The sequence below is a fragment of the Thalassophryne amazonica genome, chromosome 19 (genome assembly GCF_902500255.1).
Source record: "Thalassophryne amazonica chromosome 19, fThaAma1.1, whole genome shotgun sequence".
NCBI classification, from domain to species: domain Eukaryota; kingdom Metazoa; phylum Chordata; class Actinopteri; order Batrachoidiformes; family Batrachoididae; genus Thalassophryne; species Thalassophryne amazonica.
Window position 1 is genome coordinate 57,781,957 of NC_047121.1, and position 27,330 is coordinate 57,809,286.

General features: G+C 40.6%; 2 protein-coding genes across 3 annotated transcripts in view; both read right to left on the reverse strand.

Moving 5' to 3' along the window:
• scfd1 (sec1 family domain containing 1) overlaps positions 1-22,042 on the reverse strand; it is a 73,304-nt gene extending 51,262 nt beyond the window's left edge. Inside the window, 14 exon segments of the mRNA XM_034159796.1 lie at positions 591-672; positions 1,815-1,888; positions 3,531-3,621; positions 3,770-3,909; positions 9,536-9,635; positions 9,789-9,874; positions 12,372-12,427; positions 13,170-13,259; positions 13,808-13,895; positions 14,682-14,804; positions 15,929-16,019; positions 17,497-17,585; positions 17,778-17,848; positions 21,944-22,042. Coding sequence (XP_034015687.1) covers positions 591-672; positions 1,815-1,888; positions 3,531-3,621; positions 3,770-3,909; positions 9,536-9,635; positions 9,789-9,874; positions 12,372-12,427; positions 13,170-13,259; positions 13,808-13,895; positions 14,682-14,804; positions 15,929-16,019; positions 17,497-17,585; positions 17,778-17,848; positions 21,944-21,974 — 1,212 coding nt within the window. The 5' untranslated portion in view covers positions 21,975-22,042.
• Positions 22,043-22,214: 172 nt separating this feature from the next.
• haus2 (HAUS augmin like complex subunit 2) lies at positions 22,215-27,091 on the reverse strand. Of its 2 annotated transcripts, none has more exons than XM_034195535.1 (7): positions 27,062-27,091; positions 25,998-26,104; positions 24,216-24,314; positions 23,959-24,028; positions 23,683-23,815; positions 23,118-23,226; positions 22,215-23,042 (listed from the first exon to the last, which is right to left on the reverse strand). In XM_034195535.1, exons 2-7 carry the CDS (start codon positions 26,082-26,084, stop codon positions 22,929-22,931), a joined length of 612 nt encoding a protein of 203 aa, XP_034051426.1. In that variant the 5' UTR covers positions 26,085-26,104; positions 27,062-27,091; the 3' UTR covers positions 22,215-22,928. The 2 variants fall into 2 exon arrangements, with proteins under 2 accessions (XP_034051426.1, XP_034051427.1); XM_034195536.1 differs by lacking the exon at positions 27,062-27,091 and adding an exon at positions 27,031-27,052.
• Between the last annotated feature and the right edge of the window lie 239 nt (positions 27,092-27,330).

Below are 27,330 nucleotides of genomic sequence, written 5' to 3' on the forward strand. Positions count from 1 at the left end.
CATGCTAAAAGATTTAGCTGACACTTTTACAGCACACAAATATGACCATAAATCATATAAACTAAGTACCAGATGCTCACTAAAGCTGCAACTGACGTTTCAGGTGCAATCCTGCCAAACAACCAGATGATGGCGCTATATGGAACGATACCAGCCTATTCCAACCAAAGCCACAGGATGGAAAAGCAGCATTTATCTTAAAAACTGAGGAGTAACCTTCATTCCTTCATACAAACACTAGGGGGCACATGACAATATTCAAAATGGCATTTGTACATAAAGTGTCAGTGTGGCCGCTTTCTAGGTGTTTATGTTATGAGCAGTTTGTGAGAGTTAGGCCTTAACAGATGGACACATGTGGCTTTAATATCCCACATGGATGTCACTGGTGAGTTTTTTTTTTTTTTTTTTTTTTTTTTTTTTTTTTTAATATTCGGTCAGACAGTACAGATGCGTAATCACAGCACATGCTAATTTTATAACATGAGCTATATTATGTTTAAGACATTTTGTTGAAAATTAAATTAAACTGTGTCCCAACACACCGACAGCTGGCAGAACCACAGACGTGGACACTGAGGGACACGTACCTTGATGTGGTCGAGTACAGCCGTGGCCAAGTTGGTGTGAAGGTCAATGAGCCTTTTCTTCTCCAGCAGCTCAGGCAAAGAACTACAGACCACAAACAATGAGAAAACCAGAAACATGTTAAAGAGCATGCACCTGACTAACAGGAGAAAAACAACTCTCGCACTGTGGCCAAAATAACCCCAACACCGAGAACATGAGACAAAAGTACTTAATGCACAATATAACAAAACCACTAAAGAAACTATATTAATACATTGGCTGTCTAATTTAAAAGTATAGTTAACCCCAACCCTAAAAATGCATGAACTGGTTTTTGTCCACTTGAGGGCAGAATATGGCCACACTGAGCTGACAGACATCACTGATACTGAGTGTCATCACGTTTGAATGTTGATCTGGAACAGTTGCTCAATTCCACATCCAGCCGACATCATGGACATGAACTGGCGCTGGTTTTCCAGAAAAACTCCAGCCTCTCATGATTTTGGAAAGAAACTTGGCATCTTTCACAAATCTGTGTCACTAGGACTGTGGTATGTTTATTGTAAAAGTGTGGGTCGTTTGGGGGAGTGCGGGAGCACGGTGGACTTCGGTGTAGCTCAAACAAAGCCTGGACTTGGTGCAGGTGACTTACAGTGAGAATAACACCCAAACAACTCGCCAAACATTCACCCCACATGTGAATTCCAGACACTGAGTAAAGAGCAGCACGGTTTGTGCTGCTGTCAGGAGATGCGACGTGGCGCAGTGATACCAATCACATGATCACATGTCTGCACAGCTGGTGAAAACCCACAACAGCACAATTCAGTGATCTAATCAGAGAGAAGAGTTTTCACCATCTGCAGTAAAAAGTCACAACAAAGGAGAAGAAAAAAAGAAGCTGGTTGGGACTAAACAGTGGAGCCTAGTGACAGCTGTGATCCTGAAGCACCCCAGTACTTAACCGCAGCACTTCAGCACTTCTGACCAATGAGGACACAGTGTGCTCGCATGTGAATTTCATTTGTGTGTTTTAGTCTGCTGCTGTGTGGAAGCAAACTAAACCAAAGAGAAAAGTCCAACACTAGCACATCAGTCCCTGGTGTGGAACCAAGCAAACTAAAGGTGTGAAAGAGTTTCATGCTGGTCAGGCAGCACAAAGGGGATTTACCAAAGCTGCCGGAAATAGCAACATTTAGGAAGTTTTGTAAAATTAAAAGTGGCCGCTGTTGGCTGAGTACCTGACAGCTGAAGTGAGTTTGGCTGTGTTATCCGACAGCATGCTGATAGCGCCTTCATCCTCACCTTCAAGACCCTGCAGATGCACACAACAACAAGGAAACACAGTTTGGTGAATGCGAGACCTCCCTCAGCCTAGGTTACAAAGGTCACAACCAGGTCAAAGTCAAACTTATCCAAGAAACTGATGTAGAGGATGTCCCCTTACCATATGAAGTGATAATACTGTAGAGATAATGTGGTGGAACAGACAAATGGACAGATACTACCCCCTGCCCCCGGATAAACCGGTGAAAGCAGGAAGGATCAACTCTATTTTCCTCAACATCAAAACTCAAAGGCATTAAGCCATACTGCAGTCCTGCAGTACTTAAGTCCAACACGGTCCCAATTCAAAAACGGGTCTCTCTCACTGTGGGACACAGTCTCTACATACAGCATAATCCCAATCTCTCCATTCTAACCCTACTATCAAATCTGACAAGATTCCAATCAGTAATTTTCTTCTGTTTCCCCCTTGTTTCACTCTGAATCACCACAACAGATCCACCTCGGATCTGTTGTGGTGATTTGGCAGACGTTTTTTCGCTAGATGCCCTTCCTGGCGCAACTCCACATTAGATGGAGAATGGGCAGGGGTGGCCTTGAAATGGGAATCTTCCACACTGGAAACGAGTGTATTTAACTGCTTGGCCACCATCCCCACCTCTGACACAATTCCAATGATGCTGAAAATACTTGGACCTTTCAATATCTTTAAAAAATATTAATAAAAATCATCCCATAAATTTGGAATAGGAAAGATGTAAGAAATTTGGATGAGACTTTGAGGAATTGAATCTGAATACGACACGGGATAATCAGACTTCAGGGAATAGAAATTAAGACTTTGGGAGAGTGGACATGACCTTGGTACTTGGATACTACCTTGTGAATTTGACATGAAAGATGGTTCTGGAAGCTCAGGCTGACCTTTTCAAATGTAAGCCCAAGAACTCAAAATTACTTTAGGGTTTGACTTCAACATGATTTATTACCTTGTACAAGACTTGGTGACTTGGGAATGACAGATTTGGATACGGTTTTGAAGATTGAAAACCGTCAAAACTTTGGTAATGTGGGTAACACCACTGGAACCCCAGCATGGTCTTTCAGATTTGGTGACTCATGTAAGTGCCTTTCAAGACTTAAATATTAATAATGCCAGATAATGGTGGCACGACAGGTGGAACCTGACTATGACGTTTGTGAGTCGGGAGACAGTCAAGACCGAAGAGAGTTTTGGACGACTTTTTGTCTTCATACAGCAATTAGAGAGTCAGATGTTAAACATTTGGGCATTGCCTTGAAGACATCGAAGACACGTAACTTTGGGAACTTGCATATGATCATGGTTCTTTGGCCAGATGCCGGTTCCCCAGACATGACCTTTGTCACTTCAGGACTCAAACAATACTTGAGGGATCTGGACATATTTGGGCAATTTGGGACTCTGGATGGGACTTTTGACTGAAACATGACTAATGACTTATTTGATGTGTGAAACTTTAACATGATTGTTGTTCTGTAAACAAATTAAAAATGCAGACATCACCCTCAGGATTCTGATGTCCTATCAGACTTGATGAGTCAGAAGAGACTTCGGAGCGTCTGACATTATATCGGAGACTGGGACGTAGCATGACACCAACTGTTGTGTTCTGCAGCGTGTATCTCACCATGATGCTCTTCAGCCTTTTGACCTCATCCTCTTGGGTTCTGTAAGCATCCAGCTCCTCCTGGACTGACTCTGCCACTTCTGGGAATGGACTGCAACACAGAGCCAATCACTATGCTGCCCAACATCTAGCCAAAGAGTGATTAAAGCGTGTCAAGATGGCATAAAATACCATTTAGCTGCACAAAATACTAGTAAGAGCCTGATACCTAAAACCTGCTGTAGATTAAATCAACCCACCTGCCTTTGTGCCTCTGCCAGAACCTGTCTGCAGCAGTGAGGTCGTAGGTCTTCCTGCTCTTCTTCTTTGGTCTGGCACCGGCAGGTGATGGCTCCGCCCCTGCCCCTTCCTCCAATAGCACTCTGTTCAAATGGAAGTCCTGTTACAAAAACAACAAAAAAAAATTCAGTCTGTAGGCAAATGATTTGTTGCATTATGTATAGAATAGTGTTTGAAAATTGTTACCCCATAACATTCTACATTATCATTACTGGGTCTGGTGTCAATTTGTAATTAATTATAACCATAAACTGGAGCAGAGTTATCTCACAGGGCAAAGGTCATTATGTAATCTGTGGATACTAAAACTAATAAGGGTTCTTGGGTCTCAATTCAATTTGCAGTTGGCCCAAGATCCTTCATAAGAGTAAGGTCTAACCTTACCCAGTACCCTGAGCAAGCACACTGGCAACAACAGCCATGAAAAACTCTCTCAGGTGGTTTTCTGTAAACTTTAAACAGCCCAGACTCAGAGGGGTGACTATCTGCTTTGGACATACTACCAACAACAAAATAACAACAAGGAAATGTCAAGCATGCAGAGACAGAAATGTTGCAGCTCAGCATCCATACACTTATAAAGTCCAGCAGCTGCAACAACCTGATAGCTCAAAAACATCCCACCAAAACACACGTGGAGAGTGTCTTTCAGCAAGTCCATACAGTAGAAACAATCCCAATAAACCACAAAATGCCTCCTTTTATCGCTGTCTTCAAATTATTTTACTTTGCAAAGTAAATTCTGTTTTGATGTCTTTGTCTTTCACAATTTATGGTATCACAAAGATCTGAAGAAAATATCAAATTCTGACTTCTGTCCTGGGACAGAGTTTTTACTGTAATAGCGGTATGGTTTCTCCAAGTACAAGTTCTAGTTTGTATGTACGTATGTTATGGTTACATAAACTCTTGTGACCACTGTGATCGTTCTTTGGTGAGAATGACACTACATTTGGGAAAAATGTGTTTCAGTTGGCTTCTCACTGATGTTGGCAGCTGAACACGTTTGATTTTGGGCTGAACATTTAATTTTATCTCAATATCTCAATTATTTTGCCATGAAGTTACACAATACAGTGTTTTACAGGCCAAACATTAACAATCATGAGCACCAATCACTATGTTATCAAGTAAGTAAGACCCTCCAGCTGCTGCCTTGTTTTCACTTGGGGTCGCCACAGCAAATCCGAGGTGGATCTGCATGTTGAATTGGCACAGGCTTTACACCAGATGCCCTTCCTGGCACAACTCCATGTTATATGGAGAAGTGTTGCAGGGGTGGGGTTTGAACCAGGAACCTTCTGCAATGAAACCAAGTGCACTATCCCCTTGGCCACCATCCATGCCCCACTATGTTATAAAGTGATTAGCAGTAACGATATTACTCGTTAAATATCAATATTACATATTTAATAGAAAAGAAATCAAAACTGACATTGTAAGGTCCCCTGTAGACAGGAGTCAATGATTCAATTTCTCTGACTGGAAAGTAAAATCACTAATATGGCCTTGAGCAAGGTTCTTGATTCCTAACTTAATCCCAGTGTATAAGTGAGTAACATCCTCCAGTGTGTGTGTGTGTGTGTTATATAAATGACATCTATTTCAAACTTAGACTGGTCTACCTTTGATATAACGCTTCTCTTATATGTGCAACAAACATTTTGTGACAGTTGTTTGTGTAAATGCATGTGCCATATTTTCCAGAGTACAAGTCTTTTTTTTTTTTTTTTTAAAGTTTTGGAGGTCTTGTAACTTATACTCCGATGCAACATATACCTAAAAATTAGACATTTGTTATTAATAATAAGAGTTATAATTACTGTTTATGTCAGACTTTCCCAGGATTCAAAGCGATAAACAAAATAAACTCTAATAATAAAATAATAAATGCCAATAATAAAAGGGAAGCTGCAACAATGCACAGAAATCACAAATTAAAGAGCTGATAATACAGAAAAAAAAGGTGAGACACATATAGGGGTTTCCTCTTTCAGAGACATTTTTAACAGGTGCAAATTATACTCTGGAAAATACAGTAATTGTAAAATTCATCATATTAGATTAGAAAGAACTTTATTAATCCCTTGGGAACACTCCCTCAGGGAAATTGAGGTTCCAGCAGCATTGTATCGCAGCACACAGGGTAAGATGCACACAAAGTGAACGTAAAAAATAAATAAATAAATAAATAAATAAATTTGAGGAAGTTGTAATCACAGCGACGTGGCAGTTTGGAGTTCTTGAGATGGTGTGCGATGTCATACTTTTGCTTTTTTTTTCTTTTTTTTTTGTTTCATGTCTGCCTTTAATGCCAACTGGCACTGACAGTCTGTGGCAGCTGGAAACAGTCTAGCAGCTGGTTTATGGTTTTTCAATACATTTCAAAACCTCAGTAATAACCCTTGTGAGGTGAACAGTTACCATTGACATGCAAGTTGGGGCTATTTACGGTAGGTTTACGACAAACAAATGCAGGTTTTTTTGTTTTGTTTTTGGGGCATTTTTTGTGCGTGTGAGAGGATCAAAGCAGTTTCAAATGAAACCATCTCTGATAATTGGGGTCAGGATGTTTAAATGAGGCACAAACTGCATGTTAAAACAATTTTAAGCACACTCAAATATTTGAAGCTTAACTGTCTGATGACAACATTAAGCCGGTTTACAGTTAGCTCTCTGCAAATGAAAAGAGCATCTTGACTTGCAGGGATTACACATTACCCCTCACTAAAAATAAATAAATAAAAATGTTTTTCTGCTGCAGATGAAGTAAACCAGCTTTTAAGCCTCTTGAATTTTTTAAAACGTTAACCACGAACAAAAACACTATATGTCATCATCCAAGTGTCCAAAAATCTCAGAGTAATTGTAAGAGATGTGACGAATAAAAATCCTACTCTAACACCAGCATATGCCGTTTCTGGATGCTGTACCTGGATTAACTCATGCCCGAACCCTTTTGAGCACATCATTACTAACAGGACCACAGCAAATACTGAAGTCAAACAGAACCACATCCCTGACTCACAATATCCAACAACAGATCATAATAATGGTTCTGTCATGGCAACAGCAGAGTCTGAGAGGAGAAATTTAGTGGAAGGCTCTCATCTCCAGCTGGGCGGTTGACTCCGCAAACATGTTCATGGGAAATATCCAGGCCAGCCACCTGAGAGCTGTAATGATGCCATCTGGATCAGTTAAACCTGCCCTTTGTTTCATAAAACACCATTGGACCCACTCTAAGATCACAGTTTATGATGATCCTAAATTAAAGATGCTTTTTGGCAACAGGACCTTAAGCTGACTCTGGACAGCACCACAGTATTTTTGCTGGCTCTGGAAAGGACAGCGGGTAGCTCAGTGGGATGAGGAGTTGGGCTACCAATACGTAGACCTGGGCCCAATTCCCAGTCACACTACCTGTCTTACTTCATTTGCATCGTCTCAGTACTCCCAGCTGTAAATGGATTGCAGCTTTGGCTGGAGAAGTATTGGAGGATTGGCGTCCTGTCCTGGGGGAGTCGCAGACTCTCATCCACTTAAAGCGACAGAATCCAGGGATAAAACACGGGCCTCAAGGCCTGTATAGACCTACTTCTGTCTTTTACTCAAAATGAGAGGAAATGCCTCAATTATTAAGGCAAAAGATGACAATTATATTACAACACATGCTGAAGTTGATTTAGTCTGGCTAAGAGCCTGTGAAAAGACCATCATTATTAATCGGTGCTGAAAGCAACAGTTCTGACCTTCACTGGGTTTCATTCACTCTGGTACATAATCAAAAATCAATTTACTGATAACTGAAGCCTTCCTAATACCAGGAATCAGTGACAACAAAGAATAACAGTCAGGTTTTTCAGATTGTTTGAGGGCAATAAAAACTGGACTGACTGATGTGTCTGGATGGATTTCTTGCTGACACACACACACACACACACACACACACAGAGTTGTTCAGCTACTGATTAAAGCAAATATCAAAATAGCCAGTCACATGGCAAAAGCTCAGATCCTTTAAACATGTTGTGATGGTGAAGAGGATCTGCTGAAGTTCAAATGTGACCTAAGGAACAAACTAGTGATCTACTGGGATTTTCACTGACAACCACCTCCACAGAGATCACTCAGCGAGTGGGTTCTCTGGACAAAAGCGCCTCGATGTTCTGGGTCGAGCCGTGTGTTTGAGATTTAATATCCTAAGTGGGGGTAATCTGGAAAGCGTCACAAAGATGTGACGTTGAGGCTGATAAACATAACGATAAATGCCACAGAGCAGAAATGTTTGTCCGTCACAGACGCTTGAGCCAAAGGGTTAAAAAAATAAAAGTGGTCTTAAATTATTTCGCAAACTATTTTGGATGATTTTATGTATTTTCCCTTTTTGATTTTATCTATTCATTCATTTATGTTATTATTTACTGCATGAGTTTGTTGATTGAAATAAATAAAATAAATCAAATCAATGGTCTCACTGTTTTTAAGATCTGAAGACATTCTGAAAACTAACTCGACTGAAAAGAGTCGAAATAAGTCAAAACGTGACATACACTCTTCTTTTTTTGGAAAATGCTTTTTGAAGAAATGTGACTTAAAGTAGTGGCTGATTTGTCTTTTTTCCACTTCATGTGCAGACGCATTATGTAACATTGATTTATTTCAACATCTGTCTGAACTCAGTACGTTTCAGTGACACACATAACACAAACTAAAGCTCAAAGCTACCTCATCTGTCGCTAACGGAACCAACCAGAGCCTGCAAATGGTCCTGATCCATTCCTCATAGTCTGACACCTCTGTGGAAAAATACCCAGCCACAAGAATCCTCAGATCCAGATCATTTCACGCAGACTGACAGACAGACGCTCCCTCATTAACACCACTGATAGGCTCAACAGAAACCATCAACATTTTACAGAGGAGAACGTAAGAATACCCAAAATGAACCAATAAAACCATTTCAAAAATCGAGGATTGCACAGAACTCATTTCAGATCCTGTCCAGGTTCTGAGGCTCAGTGGTGCTGCAGCGTGAAATGGATGAGCGTCTACGACCGCCACCAGATGAGACGCCAGTCCAACACAACTCTTCCACCATGATGTTTTCCTGAGCAGCAGCTCGGGTGCCTCCTATGAGGAGGCCGGCGAACAGATCAGCACAACATGTTAAAAATTCTGTGGAACTCAGTCAGACACGTGCTTGGTTGACTGCATGTTGGCATCCAATTCTCACAAAGAGCACAGAAAGAACCACTTGAACATATCAGTACTTGAAGACTGTATGTGCACCAGACCTTTCCCGTGCTGAGCATGGGTAAGGTGGCTGGGAATCCACTGAACTTCAGAAAAAAGAAAAGGCTTTTCCCAACATTTGCCAAGTGGTGTGCCCGTGTGGAAGGACTAGTGACAAACGCAGCCAGGCAGGAGAGTTTTGTTCAAGGACACAGACCTGGAATCAAACCCTGGTCTATGAGGTGGTAATCTGATTACTATTCTGTTCTGGCTATCTCATCTTAACTGTGCTTAAATAGTAGCAAAGGTGATGTTTTACTAAAGTAAAAATACTGTAAATCAATCAGCTACAGGCAAATTATTCATTCTGAATTTTAATTACTGGAGCTGGATCTTTTTGAGATATCTTGTGAACAAACAAACTGAGTTTAAACCCAAATTTTTAAAAGTATGTAAATGAAGAACTTCAGAAATGATTCTCATTTTCTCACCAAAACATCATGGATCAGTGCCTGATAGGTCCATGTGTGGTGAAGGGGCGTGGCCATGTCCATGTTCCGATCTGCCAGGACAAAGAGGGGACGCTGGAAACTGCAGAGAAAATGAAAGGAGTCCAAGAGACAGAAGTAGGAGAGAAAAGAGAGTTTGCAAATTAAGATGAAACATGCCCACATAAGACTCTAGTGAATCCTGAGAATACAGTCTCTCTCTGAACTTCTAAATGGATAACAGCTTCTTGTTTACCTGAACTGTCCGGCCGCCATGTTGTCACCGGTGAAGAGGCTGTTCCTGGCGTCCCGCAGGTTTTCACGAAGCTTTTTATCCAGTTTCTATAACACACACAAAAAACAGCATGTCACATGACCTACAGCACCCTTTTCAACAAAACCTTCACTGACAACCACATTAGCTACAAGAAATAGAGGCAACGTGACCAGCTGCCATTTATATTCAGAGTGGGAGTTTTACAGCCACAAAAGACAACGGTCACTATGCCGCTAGACAGACTATTGCCAATTGATGCAGCATGGCGACTGCCAGTCTGAGTGACGTCAGTGTTGGTTGGTTACATTTCTAGTTATTTACAGTAAAGTTCATGTTTAAACTCTAACACATCAAACCTCAGTTGCATTTCTTTGTTATAAAGGTTTGCTAATTAAATGTTTGGAATCATTGACATTTTTATGTACAGTAGTGTTCAGAATAATAGTAGTGCTATGTGACTAAAAAGATTAATCCAGGTTTTGAGTATATTTCTTATTGTTACATGGGAAACAAGGTACCAGTAGATTCAGTCGATTCTCACAAATCCAACAAGACCAAGCATTCATGATATGCACACTCTTAAGGCTATGAAATTGGGCTATTAGTAAAAAAAAGTAGAAAAGGGGGTGTTCACAATAATAGTAGTGTGGCATTCAGTCAGTGAGTTCGTCAATTTTGTGGAACAAACAGGTGTGAATCAGGTGTCCCCTCTGTATATAAGGTATCTAGGTAAGGTATCTATATAAAGTAAGGTATCTATATAAGGATGAAGCCAGCACCTGTTGAACATGCTTTTCTCTTTGAAAGCCTGAGGAAAATGGGACATTCAAGACATTGTTCAGAAGAACAGTGTAGTTTGATTAAAAAGTTGATTGGAGAGGGGAAAACTTATACGCAGGTGCAAAAAATTATAGGCTGTTCATCTACAATGATCTCCAATGCTGTAAAATCGACAAAAAAAATTAGTGATGCGTGGAAGAAAATGGAAAACAACCATCAAAATGGATAGAAGAATAACCACAATGGCAAAGGCTCACCCATTGATCAGCTCCAGGATGATCAAAGACAGTCTGGAGTTACCTGTAAGTGCTGTGACAGTTAGAAGACGCCTGTGTGAAGCTAATTTATTTGCAAGAATCCCCCGCAAAGTCCCTCTGTTAAATTAAAGACATATGCAGAAGAGGTTACAATTTGCCAAAGAACACATCAATTGGCCTAAAGAGAAATGGAGGAATATTTTGTGGACTGATGAGAGTAAAATTGTTCTTTTTGGGTCCAAGGGCCGTAGACAGTTTGTGAGACAAACCCCAAACTCTGAATTCAAGCCACAGTTCACAGTGAAAACAGTGAAGCATGGTGGTGCAAGCATCATGATATGGGCATGTTTCTCCTACTATGGTGTTGGGCCTATATATCACATACCAGGTATCATGGATCAGTTTGGATATGTCAAAAATACTTGAAGAGGTCATGTTGCCTTATGCTGAAGAGGACATGCCCTTGAAATGGGTGTTTCAACAAGACAATAACCCCAAGCACACTAGTAAACGAGCAAAATCTTGGTTCCAAACCAACAAAATTAATGCCTCGCAGATGTGAAGAAATCATGAAAAACTGTGGTTATACAACTAAATACTAGTTTAGTGATTCACAGGATTGCTAAAAAAGCAGTTTGAACATAACAGTTTTGAGTTTGTAGCATCAACAGCAGATGCTACTATTATTGTGAACACCCCCTTTTCTACGTTTTTTACTAATAGCCCAATTTCATAGCCTTAAGAGTGTGCATATCATGAATGCTTGGTCTTGTTGGATTTGTGAGAATCTGTTGAATCTACTGGTACCTTGTTTCCCATGTAACAATAAGAAATATACTCAAAACCTGGATTAATGTTTTTAGTCACATAGCACTACTATTATTCTGAACACTACTGTATATATTGGCAGAAGTATCGGTTCCGTAAATTTTTTACTCTCTAATATTGGAATTGTATTGACACACACACACACACACACAAAAAAACCTGTATTGGTTGGGCTCTAATTTATATTCCAACCAGCTCGGGTCTGTAACGATTTAGTGTTGTGCAGTCACGCAGCAAAAGCCTCCAAACACACACATGTGCGTGCGTGCGCGCACACACAGACACACACAACTTAATTTCTATATTTCCTTCACTTACCATAAATTAAATTAATTTACTTCATAAAATCAGGAAGAAAAGAAGGATCCTTCAGAGAGGAAAATCAAATCAATCAGGTACAAAAATTAGTGTGATTTTTTTTTTTTTTTTTTTTAGATTCCGTTTTATTTTACACAGACACTACCGCCATCTGCTGGTGGGGTAATGAAGCATGAGCAGGGCACAGATCTGCTTCCATCTCTTCATTTCTTGACATACTCATTTGATGGTTATTAAGTGCAGTTTGTGAGAGAAACAAATTTTTGTTTGTAGAGTTTGTTTTACTTTTTAAAAACTACAAACATGGCTGCTCAGCCTGACTGTTTTTAAAACATGTAATTTTAATGTAAAAATGTAAACATCACCAGTGTGAACTCACCACAGCAACCATCTCTGCTGCGTTTCCACGGGGACAGCGGATGATTGGTACAGCACCTGAACAACACAAAATAAAAAAAAAAACAAAAAAAAACAGATCAACTTTTTTAAACACATTATTTACAAATCACAAAGACAACAAATGGTAAATGGACTGCATTTATATAGCGCCTTCCCATCTGCATCAGATGCTCAAAGCGCTTTACAATAAAGCCTCACATTCATCCCAATGTCAGGGTGCTACCACACAAGGCGCTCACTACACACCAGGAGCAACTAGGGGATTAAGGACCTTGCCCAAGGGCCCTTAGTGATTTTCTTGGTCAGGTTGGGATTTGAGCCAAGGATCCTCTGGTCTCAAGCCCAGTGCTTAACCGCTAGACCATCACCTCCCCTGGTAGAAGTAAGTAACAAGTAACTTCAGTCACCTACAACTCTTAAAAACTGAAAAGAACCCTTGTACTATTATTATTTATGGCTGCATTATTTAGGTAAAAATATCGTAAGCGCCTAAGTCACAAAGTGAACCTAACACAATCATCTAGAGTCACTACTGCCATCTAGTGGATTTAAACAGCACTACAGACAAAATACTCCCCCCACCCCCACCCCCACCCCCCCCCACCACAAACAAATTAATTTGACACATTAAAATCTGGTTGCACCATCATCAGGTTAAACATTACAAACATTCCCTGAAGACTGTTGAGATTATGTCCCGGTTTGTAAGAGATGAGGGAGAAACAGTCCTTTACAGAAGGTTTTAGGGATCAGAGGATAGGAGGTTTTAGCAGCTCACCCAGAGTGACAAAGAAACAGAAGAGACTGTCCACAATGGTGTCCATGATGGTCTCCATGTCTGTGTCCTGGATGTCTGCTCTGTTAATGGCTGCAGGAAAAACAAAAGTCAGACACAATTACATCACACGTTTTACTTTGTACCAGTGTCAGGATCCTGCCACCTTTCATGCCAAACTTTATTCCTCTCTGTTTTACAAAGTCCTACATCCTTCTAGTTTCCTGCCTTCTGTTGCCGCACAACATAAAGTCATCTGCAAAAAGCCGCACCATCAGCTGGTCTTTATTCCAAACAGTCAACAAATCCATAGCCACTCTGTCCTTCTGCATGTTCCAGAAAGCTGAACAGTCAACTGAGCACAGCAGGAAAACATCAGCTATCACACCATGTGATGCTGTTCTTCCTGATCCACCACGCAGGTACCTCAGTGCTAAAGTCACGCCCACATATCACCCGTCTGAAGCAGACAGAGGGTTGGACTGCTGGTCTGCTCTTCTCTAAACCAAACAGGTGACCTTTGTCCACAGTTACATTGCTGGAGGTTCATTAAATCCAGTTTTAATCAAATAAAACATCTGCTGGAACACAACAAATGAGATTTACTTCCTCGTGTGTTTAAATGCACTTTTGTGTCTTACCATGGTAAGAGATAAGTTCCTTGTTTTGGTTACAGAGGATGAACATGTCATCTTCCAGAGTGATGAAGTTCAGATACTGATCATAAACCTGAAACACACACACACCTGGTTATTCAACATGCTGCTGATTTTCTGGATGGATAAAATGACAAATAATCCAACAAAAACACTACAATCCTGCTGCAAAGGAAGTAAAGTATATTGTGGTGAGAAGATGCTGCTGCATAGCCGCTTCTTACATGGATTAATTTCTGTGGAACACCACCTTGGGTTCCTCAGAAGTCACGACAGAAAACAAAGTTAATAATAATAAACCACCCAGACAGGAAGCAGCCTGAAAACTGGAGAAAAGCTTTTCAAAAATCTGGAATTCATTTAGTGGAGCCAAGTTGTTCCTGGAAAACTTCCAGAAGCTGGAATGACTTCACTCAAATATGACCTGGAACTCAGAGACAGTAGATTAGATTAGTAGGTCAACAAAAGTGTTGAGAAGATGTTGGAGTTATCATTAAGGCAATCTAAAACTCTGGAGCTTAGAGTGTGTTAAAACAATTAAAAATAAAAACCAAATTTTGACATTTCTTGCAATTAACCTGGCAATAAAAGTCAGAGACCAAATATATACCATGGACTCCAGCTTCAATATACTTTATATATATATATATAGGTTTTCCCTTTTTTTAAAATTAAGAAATCTAGATGAACGGGCAAATTTTTAAAAGGTCAAAGGTCATGGTCAAAGGCCTAATTAGTTTTGTCCATCAGTTTTGCCGTGTCATAAAGATCTGTTTTGAGAAAAGTGACCTGTGTTAGTTGTCCACTCACACATGACCTCACAGTAACCAGGCTCTAAAACTGCAGTAACTACGGTAACCTTGGTAACTTGGCTGACAGCATTCGCAGCCAGTGCCGCACTAGCGATGTCCTCAAGTTTACTCCTGCTGATCGCCGATATGAAGTTCAGGAAGTACGACTCATACAGCTGGTTTCTCAGATCCTACAAACAGAAAAATAAAGATTATAAAAGGAGGATTAACAAGAACTTTTGTGTGTGTGTGTGTGTGTGTGTTTTGTTTTTTGCAGAGCCTATTGATCGTGAGAACAGAATTACTTTAAAATTCAACCACAGTGTGTTGCAGTCGTTAAAGATCCACTCTGGTGGATCCAGTTCTTCTGTTTTATTTTCATTATGCACTCGCACGTCTTGTTTCTCACTGCTTGGCTCTACACCAGGTCTCCTAAAGGGGGCAGCAGCACCAGTACTAATGACAAAACCAAAGCTGTTGTGGCGTTTATCAGCTTGTCCACACTGAACTACACAGTTATGAAAACAATACACAGGACCATTCAGGTGACAGGAGCCGGTACCCATATATAAAAAATACAAAAAAAGAAGGAAAAGCTGGGGGGGGGAATCACGTACTGATTATTATAAACAATATTTGATATCTAGGGCGGCATGGTGCTTGGTGGTTAGCACTGTTGCCTCACAGCAAGAAGGTCATGGGTTTGATTCCCACCTTTGGCCTTTCTGTGTGGAGTCTGCATGTTCTCCCCGTGTTCATATGGTTCCCCCCGTGTTCCTCCCACATCCACAGACATGCAGGTCAGGTGAGTTGGAAGCTTTAAAAATTGTCCGTAGGTGTGCATGTGGGTGTGAATGTGTTTGTTTGTCTATATGTGGGCCTGCGACAGGCTGGTATCCTGTCCAGGGTGTACACTGCCTCACGCCCTATGACCACTGAGATAGGCTCCAGCAACCCCCCGTGACCCTTAACTGGAGCAAGTGTGTATAGAAAATGGATGCATGTATATTTCATATCTATTTTCGCTACAGAATGAGCTAAGACTATTTTTACTGACAATCAATACCATTAAAACAATAAAAGCAGAGGTTATTGCCCTCGCATCAGCTACTTTATAATATTATATCAAATAAAAACAGTTTATCAGGCATGACTTCACCTGGATTTTACATTTTGATTTGAAATGATTTGACATCCTTAAAAGCAAATTAAAATTTACTGTGGATTCCATCCATAAGCAAAGATAGTTTCAGCTCATTCCGTGAATATTCGCAGGTTGATGTGCATGCCATCTGCTGAATATGTGTGAGATTACCTGACAAATCCTGTCGATGTTTTCCTCTGTGGGCATAACAAAGTAGATGGCAGGTACGTCTGGAATAGGATCTCTGTCTGTGTGAAGCAGCCTGCACACACAGGGATTTAAACCAGGTCAGTCACTCATCTTTTTACCAGGTGGCCTAAACAGTTTTGTCACTTTATGCTACCGGTAGCCTTTCTTTTGAAAACAGGTTATTTGTTCCTCGTGAATGATCTGTGACCTTTGCAGAATTAACAGATACCCTGTGGAAGTAGAGTGTTTGTGTTTGGGATAGTCCTGGATCCAGACAAAGATTCAAGCTGTCAATGATTTCGTGGACTTGGTCATTAGCAGTTTATATTTGTGGTGAAAGTGTTGAACTCAATATTCATTTATGGCCACTGTGACGTTCATGTCTCCAAGTCCTCGGCCTTTGAGATCCAGAGATGCCTGGGTAGAGGAGATTGCGCCATGAGGTCAAAGGTGTTTGATGATGTTGCTATCTTTACAGGAGAACTATGGTTCAAGTCTTTAAGGTCCTGGTGCTTCCTGTCTGGTTGTCTGACTTGGACTCTAACCAGTGACTTAAGGTGGCGACTGGATGTCTTTGGTACCAGGTCTCTGTGGATGATCCTTGGCTCCCGGTGGAATGACTGTGACAAAAGAACAGTTACTTAGTGAGACTCAGATGAGGTGGATCTGTCATTGTGGGGGAACATCAGCTACCACATTTTGTGGTGTGTGTCTCTCGACAGGATCCAGCACACAGGTGCCTCAGTGATGAGGACTACAAAAAATTAAAAAGCCCAAGTTCACGCTGATGTAGCCCTTGGCTGCAACAGACAGATGGATACTTTTGAGAGGTGGAGATGGACGAGTTCTCTGTCTGGGTGGTTGCCAATCAGGACCTGGGGTGGTTCTGTAGAGAGGTGGATGCAATGAAGCACAGAACCAGTACACATTCCTAAACCCGGTCAAATATATAAACACCAGCTCTGTGTACTGTGACAATGGAGGCTTTTAGATTTGCAGGCAGTTGTGGTTTCTTGGGGGCCAGTTTACCTTTGCTTTGTTCAGACCTGAGCACAGGTCTTATACAGTGCAGCCCTGTGACACCGTTTGAACCTGACCCAGACTAACATTTTACCACCATACTGAGACATAATTTGGCTGACGGTCAGTCAGCTGATATATAAGGCCCTGAGGCCTGTAGGCTGTGGTGCTTATCTTCAAATACGTAGTGTAGTGTGAAGTAGATTAGAGTCTACAACTCCCCCTTAGATGGGACACCAGTCCAACGCAGGTTACTTTCCCAGCGAAGGTTGGTACCCATTTACAGCTGGATGGACTGAGAGAACATCTGAGAACACAGACGGGTAACACAAGCAGGAATTGAACCCAGGTCTACATAATAGCAGCTCCTTATCCACTGAGCTACCTGCTCTACTTGATTAAAAAAAGTTAAATATGAAACAAACAACTGCTTGCAAATAAAGTCACAATTGACTAGAAGGAAGGAGCTTATAAAATAAATAAATAAATAAATATGTCTGAGGTGTAGTTTAGAGGCATGCTGCTCTCACAGATGGAGGGTCACGCCCATGTCCCTCAGCTCTTTCACTGACAGCAGCGGAGAGATGATGTCCTGGCCAAACCGGTCATATATCAGCACCTACAGACACAGACGGCACACGGTAAGGTCAGAGGTCATAGGCCGGAAGAACTCAGGACAACACTTTCAACGAGCTCTCAGTGCTGCACAGTGACGGTTAAGGTTTGGATCAGGCAAGTAGGTAGGACGGATAAAATTAAGAAATGCATTATCATCACCATCACCACGGTGTGCACGTTTATGCAGTCGTACCTTCCACACAGGCTCGGCTCCTGCGTTCTTCAGTGATGGAGTGTTAAAGTTCAACATCCGTTGCAGAGCCACTGCAGATAAACACACATTCACACGGACACACTGTGTGCATTCATTGTCTTCATGACACAAAGACACATTAATGCTATTAATGACAATCTTTTTGTCTTTAAAAAAAAAAAAATTAAAGTAAAGGCCAAACCAGTGTCTACACACACTCATCCTCAACTGCTCAGTCCAATTAAGGGTTGCGGGGGGCTGGAGCCTACGGACAATTTAAAGATTCCAATCCACTTAACCCGCATGTCTTTGGATGTGGGAGGAAACCAGAGCACCTGGAGGAAACCCACACAAACACGGGGAGAACATGCAAACTATACACAGAAAAGCCACAGGCGGGAATTGAACCCATGACTTTCTCGCTGTGAGGCAACAGTGAAAATGAAAATACCACTAAGCCACTGTGCTGTCCAACCGGTGTCTATAAATGTCAAATTCTGTCTGAGAACTGAAATAAAAACAAAGATATTTGTGATGGGATTAAATCCTTAATCAAGACCAACTTATGTGATTTAACTGACAACTAGATGATAGTGAACAGTTAAGTAATTTGTATTTAAAAATGCCAAGATCCCATGTGACACCACTTTTGTATCCTCTTATTTACAACCTCTAATCACAAAAAAGTTGTGAAAAGTTCACAATGCTGGACACAGAATGACACTCATTTCAAAAAGTGCCAGTTAAGAACTTGGCTGCGATCAGGAAATTGAACCCAGGTCTCAACTGTCACAAACAACTTCGAAACAGAGACCTTTTTGTTTATTTTCATACATTTGGCATTGCTGGTGCTGCCAACTAACATGGGAGTGTTGGCACTGAGGGTCATGTGATGGGAAAGGGTCTGACTGAATGCTTATGCCTACAGGTGATGTGGAAGTCTAGCTAGATTCAACCTTTTTTCAACTTCTTTCAAAGAGGAACTATGCAATGCTGGTCAGTTTTGTGCTGGTTTGTCTGTTTTTTGGTCTCATTCTTGTCTACGGAGCTCCCTCTACAGCTCGGGAGTACATATGTCACAAAACTGTCATTAAACCTGGCTGCCAGCACTCCATATGCATTTGTTTTCAACAGAGCTGGCGAACACAATCCATGGAAGTTTCAAGAAAGCGACAATACACAGAAATACAAGAAACAACGTTTATCACAATATACTGGCAAGTGCAACAATAAGAACACCAGGTCTGCATCCATTTTGTAGGCTTTTTTTTCCCTTTCAGCTGTCACTATTCCAATAAAGCTAAACCGAGGTTGACCCATGTGTAACCCCTCACTCGGTCACACGCTCTTTATCTCTTCCTCCAACAGTGATATATATATATTTATTTTTTGCTTTTCACCACCTTTGCCATGATTATGGACATGATTATAGAAAAACCTACCATCCCTGGTTCTCAAGACCAGGCATCTAAGTGGCTCTACTCTACTCTTCTTTTTTTATATATATATTTACATATACCTTAGTATACACTAGTAGTTCAACCTTAGAATTGGAATGTATTATAGACATACCTTATTGAATTTTCATGTAAGAAATAAAAGCCTTCGTTGGCTTGTTCTTATTTGGTTAAGTGTGACGTAAAGCATCACATGATTTTCAACTTCCAGGTCCAAACAAAAAAATATATGCGCTTTGTCGGCTATGTGTGGTCGTTGGTCATCTGCATCAGCTGAGCTTCTTTCGAAGCTAAGACCTCACAGGCAGAGTTCCCGGATGTGCGACTGAGTCAATAGGTCGGAAACATCATCGGAGCTGTCGTTTTATAGATTCCCAGCCAATGACAAACAGAACAGAAGTGGCTACAACAGATCAGGAAGGCCCCCTACCCTGGCCTTTTTGTTTTGATTGCTGATGCTGTAGCGGCTGTACTGACCATTTATGAAATGAATCTCGTCAATTTACATAACCATAAGTATTTTGTTTGGACCCGGAAACAGATTTATCACATGATGCGTTACGTCAGAGCTAAACAGTCCCATAGCTGCTAGCTCCCAGTGTTATGATAGCAGGGTGTGTTTGTGTTGTATTGCCATAAAGCAGTTCATGTTTCTGGCGAGACCCAAGACTCTCATTAAAAGGACACCAGGTCAGTGTCCCTGAAGTTGCAGCCTAACCCTTTCAAAGCTGCACTACGTAGGAATGTTATTAATACGGCTACATATGAATAGCTACAACCTAATTTTTTTTTCCAAATTATGTTTATTAGATTTTACATATAAGAAGGAAGGAAAAAAAGGAAAATAAACACAATAAGGAAAACAGAACAATCTGGCTTAATATATAAAACAGACAGCTCAGTGAGACAAGCTTGAGTTCAGAATAGGCCTCTATAAAAAATAGAGGAAATGTCCAATCCAGCATACAACATAAAGGGGTCCCAGATTTTGTGGAACACATCATCCCGCTTGTACAACTTACATGCTAAATAATCCAAGGACACATACTCCAGTACAGTTCAATGCCATTGGTTCTTGGATGGTGCTTTATCATAGATCCAATTCAAAAGGACACATTCCGAGCACAGAATGCAAGTATCATGTAAAGTTGTCTTTGGTACTTTACAGAAATGTTGATGTTTGTTATTCCAAGAAACAGGTTCAATGGATTACATACTGTATCGGTAGTAACAGAAAATATTTTATCTATTTCACATTTAACCACATTCAATCAATCAATCAATCAATCAATCAATTTTTTATATAGCGCCAAATCACAACAAACAGTTGCCCCAAGGCGCTTTATATTGTAAGGCAAGGCCATACAATAATTATGTAAAACCCCAACGGTCAAAACGACCCCCTGTGAGCAAGCACTTGGCTACAGTGGGAAGGAAAAACTCCCTTTTAACAGGAAGAAACCTCCAGCAGAACCAGGCTCAGGGAGAGGCAGTCTTCTGCTGGGACTGGTTGGGGCTGAGGGAGAGAACCAGGAAAAAGACATTCCAAAAATATTGTAATTTCCTGCAGAACCAGCAGCAATGAGCAAGAGTGCCTATATCAGTTTTACACTTGGGACATACCGGAGAAAGGTCTGAATTAAATTTATGGAGTTGTGAGGGCGAAATGTGGGCATGATGTAGAATTTTAAATTGTAAGCTTTTACCCTATTACACAAACTTAAAGAGTTAGCATTTTTCCATGCATTATCCCAATCTTCATCATTAATTTCCATCCCTAATTCCTTCTCCCATAGCCTCCTTAGATGAGCGATATTAGTGTTTGTTTCCTTTAGTAAATTATAAGATAATTTTATAGAGATTTTAAGTTTTGACTGGAATACCAGCTTTTCAAAGTCAGAGACTGATCCGAAAACAGTGACGTTTTTCTCCGAACAAAATCTCTTACCTGTAAATAACGAAAAAATCTTGTCTCTGTATTCACTATTTATCTACCATTTGGTCAAATGCTACAACCTAATTTAAAACCATGTCTTAGGAGGAGAAAGTCACAAAATTGTGCCTTATTTCCAGAGGACTCACAGATGTCTATGCTTAAATAAATCTGAAAAAATAAACATCATAAGAAACATCTATTAAAAGTACAAAACAATATTAAAGCAACATTTATTTAAAACGAGAACACAATACACCAAACAAAATACAAAACTAAAAATAATTATAGAAACTAGCCCGAAATGGATTTCTCTGTGCATTAACTCCCAGAGTTAAATCCATTTTACTCCTACTTTAAGATATTTGAATGTTGCTTTAAAACAGTTTAAAACATTACAAAATATCTGCGGTATAAAAATAATTGATATTTTAACGTGAACTGACATTTATGGCCTGCTAATGAATTTGTTTTTGGGGTTTTTTTTGTCTATGGTTAGCATGTAGCTTCAGCTAGCTTCTAGAAACAGGGTTTTATTTTCCCTTCGGTTCCTTTGTGTTTGTTTCATTTATTAATTACAATAAATGAGAACCCGCTATCGAAGAAAAAAAAAAGACGTTCATGAAATTAAGTGTTGTATTTGTTAGCCTATAAGGAGCCTTTAGTTAGCTGTTGACGGCCTGTTATGACCCTAGTAGTGTCTGTTAACCCGCTAACTCCATTATCCATCTCTCAAAACACCGATAGCCGATTTTAAAATAATAATTTTAACAAACCTGTCTGCTTCTCCCGGACGGACGCCGCCATGCTTAATGTTGTGGTGACGAAGCGTCTAATGACGTGGCATCACCAGACTGACGTACGTGTGCGTCAGACAGCAGGAGAAGAGACAGAGGACTCACTCGGCCGCAGTGTCCAGTTTTATGTTTATATGTATAAACAAACATTTGTTGTTCCCCTCAAGTTAATTAGCTGCAGACTAACTGGAAACATGGTGAACAGAACTGTGTGGCAAGGAAATAAGAAACCATCTTTACTTTATTATAAAGTACATTTTTATTAAACCAAGAAATAAAAGGCAAAGTTTTAAAAGGAGATGTTGACCACGACCTCATCTTGTCTGACCCCAGGTCCTCGACTCCACAACATTATGAAAAAAGTATCCACAATTTTTTGTCATAATGTCTGCTTTTTCCCCTCTTCGACATCCCATATTCCTTTTTCCCCCAATAAGAAACCTCTGAACATCTTGAGATAAAGGGGGACATCACAGCATCAAAGTTGTACAGGATGCAGTTACGGAATTTCAAGCTGAGGGCTAAGCAAACTGTGAGGCTGGGTATAGTTTAAATCAAAATGGGCACCATGTTAACAGCAACTCGCAGTTTGCCTGCGGTACCATATCTACAAGCTAAGTAAAAATGTTCGACATAAAAAGGTGCATTGCGATGAGATACGCAACGTCAAATTACACAAAGTAACAAACTGATAATTCTGAAAGAAATCTGGATCTTATTTCTGGTCTCTGTGCATGTACAACTTTTTGAGATATGGTGCCTCACAGGCAGCAATAATCACATGACCTCAGCCACCGATCAGCTGGTCGACTGAAAAAACAAAGGTCATATCACATATTTCACAACTATATCAGACACTGCCAAAACAAGGCCCTTGTTCCAAATATAAAATGACAATGTTCTTGTCACGCTCCACATTGCAGGGTAGGTGGAAAAGAGGCTAGTCCAGTAGGCTCAGAGGTCATCATGTGGAGCTGTCACTCAGCACACTGCTGTGGACTTCCTTCCACTGGAGAATCTGACTGGACAAACTCTGCACTTCTGCCACCTGAGTCAGGAACTGGGCAAGAGCAGTATTCTGATGGAGAGAGGAGGTGGTGTTACCGAAGTCTGCTCAGGTCTAAAAGGATCAACGTCATGTGAAACCACTCACCAGATGGTCAAAGTGATGACTGGCGCTGGGGCCACTGCGAATGGCGTTCAGCTTCTCCTCCAGAGTCTCCACGAAGTCCAACAGCATCTTCATGACATCCACCACAAACCTGAAACAAAACCAGTCGATGCTCTGAAACTAGCAACAAGCGTGCGAGAACAGCAGTGCTAGTGCCGCCGCCGCCACGTGCAACTAATGACTCCTCTCATTAACGATTAATCAACACTTAACCAATTCATTGTTTTCTGTCTGTCTGGGTGAATGAAGTCAGTGGATAGCCCTCGTGCCACACAGGTCATGTCAAGATCAGAGGTCATCACTGACATTAATGACAGTATCTCAGGAACTAGATGAGATACTGAACCACTCTAATTCAGTTTATTTATGCAACACGTCGCCCCTAAGTGCTTCACATGAGTAAGGACTAACCTTAGTGGTCAAGAAAACTGTCCCAGGCATTTTTTTTTTTACTAGAGAAAGTAACCTCAAGCAGACCAGACTCAGACACGTGACCACTTAACTGGGCTAATCTGGTCTGTGATTGGCTCCTGGGAGCAGATGTTACCTGTGCAGGTGAGCTTGAACAGGCAGGTTGGAACGACCCAGAGGCCTCATTAGTCTCTGCCTGAGAGTGCTGTGATCCTTCAGGAGATCCTGAAGGTGAGAGCAGAATGACTGCAATACCTGGAATCTGCGACCTTAAAGAGAAACAAGACATTGGACAAGTAGACACAAAGAAAGGACAAGTTAGACAAAAAGACACAACAGAAATTAGATACTTGTATTATGAAAGAGAAAGACTGTGTTTTTAAGTCCATTTGATGTCTACATAGTCACTAACTGAGGTAGACGTTGTGAGTGATGTCGGCGCTCTTCTTCTCCTCCTCCAGCAGCTCCAACTCCAGTTGCAACTACAGCAAACAAAGCAAGACATGAATATGCAAGATTTACTTTTTAAATGGTTAGACAACACAAAGCCAGTTAAATAATTCCATGTTCTTTAAACTCAATGAACTCCTTCACATAACAGGAAAAACCTTTTATTCTCACAATAATATTCAAAATAACATCCTGAAGACCACAGACACTGGGCCGTACCTCCTGTAGTCGTCTCTTTAATCTGATTTCTTCTTCAGCCTCATGGAGGTGCGATGAGAGAACACTGTTCTGTCTGAAGGAGGCGGAGTCTATTTCCTCCTAAATACACAAAGGACTATCAAACACGTCAAATCAAACCCCAGTATAGTCTCAAACTTTTTTGGGGGCAGGTACAGTAGTGTTCAGAATAATACTAGTGCTATGTGACTAAAAAGATTAATCCAGGTTTTGAGTATATTTCTTATTGTTACATGGGAAACAAGGTACCAGTAGATTCAGTCGATTCTCACAAAGCCAACAAGACCAAGCATTCATGATATGCACACTCTTGAGGCTATGAAATTGGGCTATTAGTAAAAAAAAAAAAGTAGAAAAGGGGGTGTTCACAATAATAGTAGTGTGGCATTCAGTCAGTGAGTTCATCAATTTTGTGGAACAAACAGGTGTGAATCAGGTGTCCCCTATGTAAGGATGAAGCCAGCACCTGTTGAACATGCTTTTCTCTTTGAAACCCTGAGGAAAATGGGATGTTCAAGACATTGTTCAGAAGAACAGCGTAGTTTGATTAAAAAGTTGATTGGAGAGGGGAAAACTTATACGCAGGTGAAAAAAATTATAGGCTGTTCATCTACAATGATCTCCAATGCTTTAAAATGGACAAAAAATCCAGAGACACGTGGAAGAAAACAGACAACCACCATCAAAATGGATAGAAGAATAACCACAATGGCAAAGGCTCACCCATTGATCAGCTCCAGGATGATCAAAGACAGTCTGGTTACCTGTGAGAGCTGTAACAGTTAGAAGACGCCTGTGTGAAGCTAATTTATTTGCAAGAATCCCCCGCAAAGTCCCTCTGTTAAATAAAAGACATGTGCAGAAGAGGTTACAATTTGCCAAAGAACACATCAACTGGCCTAAAGAGAAATGGGGAATATTTTGTGGACTGATGAGAGTAAAATTGTTCTTTTTGGGTCCAAGGTCCGCAGACAGTTTGTGAGACGAACCCCAAACTCTGAATTCAAGCCACAGTTCACAGTGAAGCATGGTGGTGCAAGCATCATGATAGGGGCATGTTTCTCCTACTATGGTGTTGGGCCTATATATCGCATACCAGGTATCATAGATCAGTTTGGATATGTCAAAATACTTGAAGAGGTCATGTTGCCTTATGCTGAAGACAACATGCCCTTGAAATGGGTGTTTCAACAAGACAATGACCCCAAGCACACTAGTAAATGAGCAAAATCTTGGTTCCAAAGCAACAAAATTAATGCCTCATAGATGTGAAGAAATCATGAAAAACTGTGGTTATACAACTAAATACTAGTTTAGTGATTCACAGGATTGCTAAAAAAGCAGTTTGAACATAATAGTTTTGAGTTTGTAGCATCAACAGCAGATGCTACTATTATTGTGAACACCCCCTTTTCTACTTTTTTTTTTTTTTACTAATAGCCCAATTTCATAGCCTTAAGAGTGTGCATATCATGAATGCTTGGTCTTGTTGGATTTGTGAGAATCTACTGGTACCTTGTTTCCCATGTAACAATAATAAATATACTCAAAACCTGGATTAATCTTTTTAGTCACATAGCACTACTATTATTCTGAACACTACTGTACTTCTGTATAGAGTCAAACTTCTCAATGTTTTGATCATTTAGAAAAAAAATGTACACGTTTCTATAGTACAGTAAAGCCAACCTATCAAATGCTGATCAACTAAAAATCCTAAAGCCACCATGTAGGCAATCTAGTGACCTGAAGTGTGGCTCACACCTGTGACAGAACTCCTCTGGAGACGCATCGGGCCAGAAGACTGGCAGCCGGAGTCACAGAGAATGGACACAAATCCCACTGATACATCAGAGCAAACACAGAAGCACCTGAAACACAGTGACCATCAATCAGGTGTGAGAAGGACCTGAAACAAAGTGTCCATCAATCATGTTAGAAAAGGACCTGAAACACAATGATCATCAATCAGGTTTGAGAAGGACCTGAAACAAAAGTGACAATCATGTTGGAGAAGGACCTCCATCAATCATGTTGAAGGAGGACCTGAAACATAGTGACCATCAATCATGTTGGAGGAGAACCTGAAACATAGTGACTGTCAATCATGTTGGAGGAGGACCTGTAGATTGTGACAAAGACTGTGAAGCACCTGAATCACAGAGTGCAACCTGTTGAAGATGAACAAATCCAGATAGTTGGAGGAAAAACACAGTAAAAAAAAAAACAAAAAAAAACTAAAAAAACTTATTAAGAACCTCCAAAGTGATGAATAAGTTGAAGCACTAAAATGAGCCAGTATACAGGAGAAAAAGAAGTAACACAAGGATTTGCCAAAGTTTGGGTTTGTTAGTAACGCCCCGCGCGCGCACACACACACACACACACACACACACACCACACACACACACACACACACACACACACACACACACACACACACACACACACACACACACACACACACACACACACACACACACACACACACACACACACACACACACACACACACACACACACACACACACACACACACACACACAGTTTAAAAATGAATCCATTATATCGTATCTATGCCGAATTTAAGGCAGGGTTCTACAACCTCCAGAAGTGAATACAATGTTATTTGGTAAACTACTGTATCAATACAATACAATATCAATATCAATACAATAAAACGTTAAATTGTCGCTTTTTTACACGTCGCTCGCTACCAGACTCTTGGATTCAGCAGAAACGACGAATTTTCCCATCTTCTTTATGAAACATTATAACACACCAGTACTTCACATACCGCTCTCTAATTCTTACGACACAAATATCACCTTTAAATAAATCCGAATAAATCCCCCAAAAAAAAAAAAAAACCAACAGCTCAGCCCGCCGGATGTTTGTGTTCTTCTTCTAAAATAATCCAACGGCTTCTCGGCTCATTAGCGCCCCATCAGCAGAGAAAACCAATTACACACAGACTCAAGCCTTTTCTTTTCTTTTCTTCTTTCTTTTCTTTTCTTTTAAATATATTTCTAAAAATGCATTGCTTCAGAAGGAAGGGGACGTGGGTTTGGGTGATAGAGATATTGCTACCACGAGC